General features: G+C 38.1%; 1 protein-coding gene across 1 annotated transcript in view; it reads left to right on the forward strand.

The window, feature by feature from the left end:
- LOC108629211 (uncharacterized) overlaps positions 1-414 on the forward strand; it is a 2,348-nt gene extending 1,934 nt beyond the window's left edge. The window contains exon 2 of the mRNA XM_018031730.1: positions 368-414. Within this exon, the coding sequence (XP_017887219.1) occupies positions 368-414 (47 nt within the window). The remainder of the gene's footprint in view (positions 1-367) is intronic.
- The last annotated feature ends 5,658 nt before the right edge of the window (positions 415-6,072 follow it).

Below are 6,072 nucleotides of genomic sequence, written 5' to 3' on the forward strand. Positions count from 1 at the left end.
GGACCGCGGAGTGCCCTCGGTCCTCGTGCACGCGTTGCAGCTGATGCAGGAGCGGTGAGTCCTTCTATCAAGTTCTAATATTCCTCCACACTGCATTGAATTTCATTCGTTTATCGGATTGCGCGGATCGCGCAAGGGAGGCGGTATGTTTAAAAATCGAATATTAATTTCATAAATTCGATTCGCGGTTCGATCATTAGCACGGCTTTCGGATTGAGGTTTTTTTTCTCCGAAGGTAGAAATCGAGCTAACCGCGAGAACAATAACATATCGGTGTTAATATTCGATTTTTAAACAATTTGTTTTCTTTAATGTAAATTTGATTTATTCTTTAGAGATATAATGTCAAATAATATTTATTACGCAGGTCTTCCAGAATCCATGACTTTCCTAGATAAATTTCAAGTTCTCTAAAGCCCCGTATGCAATTTGTGGCTCGATGCCTGTTCCACGCGGGGAAACTCAGTCATACAAAACTCTTAGGATATCGGCAATCAGCTTATGATCAGATGGATATTGTCGGTCCTCGGTGCGTACTCGGGCAGCTTTCCAGTACCGGTCAGGCGACTCCTTAAGCCCCTGGGCGCCACGACACAAAACCCTGCCAAATGCGTACCCTCTTATCAACTAGAGCGCGCGCTGTGCGAGACCTTGCCATAAAATTTTGAAAAGAAAAAATCTGCTTCTTTTCAATTACCCTTAAAAAGAGGTAGGTGACAATAAACACTGCTTTTTAAAAATTTAGTACTGTAAATGTTTGAGAAATTCAAGGCGCTCTCGCATCGAGCACAGGATCATGCGATCGATGCCCGAATCGATGAGCCAATTACTAAGGACCTCGTACGTGCGCAGGAGACGCATAAATGGATGGAATGGACGCATAAATCCTGCGCAGGAAGAAGCCAGGCCCCGAATTCACGGTCAACGGTCCTCACTGTTCGTTTCAGAGTCATCAGCATGATCAGCACCAGACGCACGTTTCTCATAGCAATCGCAATCAGTTCTAATCTCACATTCTGTGAAATTAATATAATCTCATGGGCCGTAACTTCTAGTTCGGATTGATTAACTCAGCAATCAGTTAATCATTAAACTCTCGCGTTTAATATAAACGACGAAAGCGTGCAAACAGACATTTTGTGAATTCAGTGCTAAATCTGAACTCAATGTTTAAAGTAAGCTCATTCATTTATATGACATTCTTGTAAGGCGAGAACTTTATTTATCAATTAAACGCGCTTTAAACATCCAACGCCTCCCTTGGTTTTGCAGAAACACCGTTATCCGGAACCACCTCGCAAATCCCTTGCTACTCACACTCATTCCCATACAGTAAAACATTTCTTTCTACGTTTCGTGCTCTCTGATGTGATACACACCGTGGATCGTAATTCACGTATACCTTAATTTCACAATAACCGTGGCATCATCAATCTGTTGCCGAGTACGACTGTAATGAGCAATGTAAGATATTTGTATTTATAACTTCCATTGCAATTGAATTATGAATGAGTTATGAATGGAAGAAATTACATTACTCATTACACGAATACGACTCGAGAGTGTGCATCACGTCGGGCAGTAGTTATACGAAACGTAGAATCCTTTTCTGCGGTGAATTTTTGGAAGGCAGTGTTTTTAACCGTTAACGTCTTTTTAATGGTAATCGAAGAAAATCAAAGCTTTCCTTTTTACGATTTTATCCCATGGGCTCGGTCAGCATGCGCCCAGCAGAGTGTGTACAACAAAAGGCAATTCGGTCTTGGCATCTGGTAAGTGCAAGTCTGGGGACTGTCTCTTCTCATCGGTTCGAGTGTTCTGCACGTGAAGAATTTTTAGGGATGACAAGGAAACGAAGGCCGAGTTTAATTGAAAAATACAAACATATTTTCTGTAACGGACTTGTCCACCGAATGGGGAAAGACTTTCTGGAAAAAAATCTTCGAGCGAACGGTCATTTGGCGTTGCCTTGCGTTACTAAACAGAATGGTGCATGCCCTAACGAACACGGAACATTTTAATATGTTCGTTATTTACGCGTAAGTGAGTTAGAATCCAAGAGCGGCAGTGGAATTGTTCTGCGAACGGTATTCCGATCGGAACTAACAATTAAAATAAAACCGTGTATGCAAATTTTCAACTGCAAAGTGTAATGTGACAATAGATTTGTAAAATGAAAAGTGGCAGTGAATTTGGAAAGTGTAAAAGTGACAATTTTTGTTTTGTGAAAATTTGCCAGTGTGAAAGTGACAGTGATCGTGATGATAAGGAACGAATCGGCAGGTCACTGACTTGCTCCAAGCATCAGCTGCTGCGGACCATGTGTTTCTGTCTTCGAGTACCGAAGGTCGACCCATTGACCCATTCACGTTCTCTAGGAGCAGGTGCACTTACCAATGAAAAAGTAAGTCCAATTCTGATTCTTTTCGCATTTTTCATAATTTTATCTATTCTGTAACTTGAAAAGTTGTTTGTTATTTCATTGAGCATGTTACATTTGTTCAGTGTAACGACTAATTTCTTTCTTTCTTCTGATATTTAACCTATTTGTTAATTCGTTTTTGCATGCAACTTTTTTTTAAACCTATGCTCTCGTCACGAGCGCGACATACTGGCGCGGTAATGCACGAGGCGGTTGTCACGTTCCTGCCCGCCTTGTATACTCCCGCTCTAATTGGTCGGGGATTTGTGTTAATAACTCAATAACCACGCCTCGGACAAGTTTTTCACAACGGAAAAAGTTGTTTAAAATCACCTCAGCTCCTCCTCATTTTTGGGCGTAGTATTAGTTCTGGGACACCCTGTATAAGGGACGCGGTACCCGATGACAAGCTGCCACCTTCAGACTGATACTTGCCTTCGAGACGCTACCGCATCCCTTGATTCTTCCAAAAGAAGAAGAAGAAGGACTAGAAATATGGGATAGACAGGGATAGCAAATTCTTTAGACAATCTTAAGAATAAGTAAAGACTCTGAATACCGGCCATTGACACCTTTTCAATAATCGACATAGTCATACGAATATACGTACATGCGCAAGAATAGAAGGCGCAACTCACACATACGCTTTATCGCGTCTTAAGTCTGACTCATGAAAAATAATTACATTTTAACACTTTTCTTTTCGTACTTCTCATGTGTAAATGAACTGATTTGTGGATCTCAACTTAGACTTACCATAATTTGAGAAGGGATTACCAAACACATAATCCCAGCCGAGCACGTAGGCCGTAGGCAATAAAATTTTATAATCGGGTATCGGAATGTTTAACAATGTGCAGAATACTTAAAAACGAATTTCTGATATTCCGCTTGCAAATTGTACTTCACCATTTTAAGTTATAAACAGTGTAAATCCTTATTCAAATCCTTCCTTTCATATGACAGTAACAATTTTCTTTACATTAACTACATTTTTATTATTATACCATCTAAATTAGCAAGTAGTAATAAAAATTTTTTGCGTATCCGTCTTAAGTATATTCCAACGAACACTCTCAAGTAAAACTCATTGTCAATTCTCGTAAATTCCAACTTGCAATCATCGTCAAATGAAAAAAACGGGAGGGGATATTGAAAAAAGTGAATGAACATTTTTATAAGGTTAAAATATGTATTTCTTAACAAATGTTATGTGTACTTGTAGCTAAAAGAATACTCTTTCACGCTTTGTAAGCTTCATTGCATCAAATGTTCGTTTACATAAAAATATAATACATATGAATTGCATCAAAATATGCATTTTCTGGACATTTTTCTTTGACTTCAACGCTGTCTTACAATATTCCGAGTTACTCATAGCAACTTACTTTTATGTAGTTATTTAGACAGGAGATATAAGAATCAGTACTCTGAAATTCATTAGTTTCTAAAAATGTTGAAAATTTAAATTATGTTCGCGTTTTTACGGTTTCGGACGACTGTGCGTCGTCTTGGTAATATAGATTGCAGATCTTTATGAAAAAGTAAAATATTTATAGTATCCGTTTAAAATATGTATTTTAGATAAACATTTGTTGGAATATTTAAACATTGAATTTCAGCTTTTTATATTCTGAATTGCCTTAATTAGTACACGTGTCATTTGCACATTCAATTTTCTTATAATTGCATAAAGTTCGTAGTCTAACAATAAATAATCTTGAGGAAATTCTCTTTAACTCCAATTTCGCATTCCTTGGCGATATAATTTAATTTGATTCTTTAGAGATATAGTCAAAATATTAGACTATTCTTTCTCTTTTCTTATCATATCCTTATAATTAGTCTTGAGCATCGAATAATTAAACGAATTAGTGAAGTAATTAAATGAATAATGTATTAAGTAGCGTTGTGTTTTGATAGGATGTAATAGTATCATTAGAAAACAGAAATTTAATTTCTCTTCTTCTCTCCCACCACTATTCTCATTTTACATTTGGCACACAAATTGAGGAAATATCGAAACCTTATATATACGGGTTTCCATATTATTGTATATGCAGGATGTCTCCGGATTAAACAATGAAACTATACCCGTATGTTCTGTGAGTAACAATAAGGAGAAAATGTTATATAAAGTTAGGTCTGAAAATACTTTATTATCACGGTCTATTACATTGAAAAGAAGTTTATATTTCTATTTCAAAGTTCCGTCCACCGTCTTTTTACTCATAGTATATACTGATGCAGTTTGATCGTCCAATCTGAAGACACCCCGTATATATAATGCCTCTACCTTATTATTATACGTGGAATTTAACGAGCGGCGGATTAAGTGGGAACCCTTAGTGGTAAACATTTTGCCCCCCCGCCCAAAAAAAGATCTTGAAGAAACTCTCATTATGTTACAAATAAAAAGGAAATGTAATTAAAAAATTTTGGATAGGTCCATTTTCGAATTTGCCCTATTAACAATCAAATTGCACCCCTGTGGGGCGTGGGACCCATATTGGGAAACACTGTCNATGTTGTTCTACTTTGCGTCACTATTAAACATTTACTGAAATAAACAGTTAAAGAGTCCAATTTAGAGGCCATAAATTTAACATTTTGTTTTTAGATTTGTTTGATTATTTTAAGGAGCATTTTTGAACCCACCACCCCCCCTTTTCGGTCATTTCTAAAATCTTTAAGTTAAGATATTTTTAGACCTCCGGGCTCCTCCGAGGCCCCACACGGCCGCTTAGTCCGCTTACCGCTTAATCCGCCCCTGGATTTAATCCGTTTGCATCATACGACAGAATGAAAAATGTAACACCAAATTCCATACAACTATTCACTCACAATATGAATTCGCGCATACGTACATGCTAATGATAATGCGAATAGATCAAAGCACTACAAGCTTACTTCTAGAATTGAGACAAACAAGCAACGCAATGTCCGCAATTTCTCTTTTTTAAAACTTATCTTTTATTACTTCTGGTTTATCATTGTACTACTGAAAACCGGAACTTGTTGCATTATTGGTAATTTTGAGATAGTTCAGAATTCCATCAAAACATTTTAGGTATCTGTAGCAAGTAGGTGTTGGAAACGCAACTAATCCCAGTCACTGAGCACCCTGCAGGATCTGATCAGTTAAAATAGAAGAACTCGGTTGTTGCCAAAGTCCACCACTGCGATTCTGCCATCGGGACATAATGCAATTCCAGCCGGACAGTCCATTTCAGTTTCTCCTTTCCCATAACTACCGAATTTCCACACCAGAGTTCCATTCTTGTCGAATATCTGTATCCTATGATTCCTCGAATCAGCTACAACGACATTGCCTTCATCATCTATCACTAGACCCTGCGGTCTTTGGAATAATTTCGAATCACCAGGGCATTCGCTCTGAAACACTCGCGCGTCCGCGAAATCACTGTCAATTATAAGCACCCTGTGATTGTTAAAATCAGTGGTGACGACGTTACCCATGGGATTGAACGCCACACCACGTGGGGAATCGAAGTGTTTCCACATATTTGGCGCCGACTCAAAACCATATTTGCGAAGAAAAACGCCCTCAGCACTGAATAACTGTATACGATGATTCCTCGTATCGGACACGACTATTTGGCACTCAGAATTTACTGCTACATCCCATG

The sequence above is a fragment of the Ceratina calcarata genome, unplaced genomic scaffold (genome assembly GCF_001652005.2).
Source record: "Ceratina calcarata isolate Rehan_Ccalc_2016 unplaced genomic scaffold, ASM165200v1 scaffold1310, whole genome shotgun sequence".
Taxonomy (NCBI): domain Eukaryota; kingdom Metazoa; phylum Arthropoda; class Insecta; order Hymenoptera; family Apidae; genus Ceratina; species Ceratina calcarata.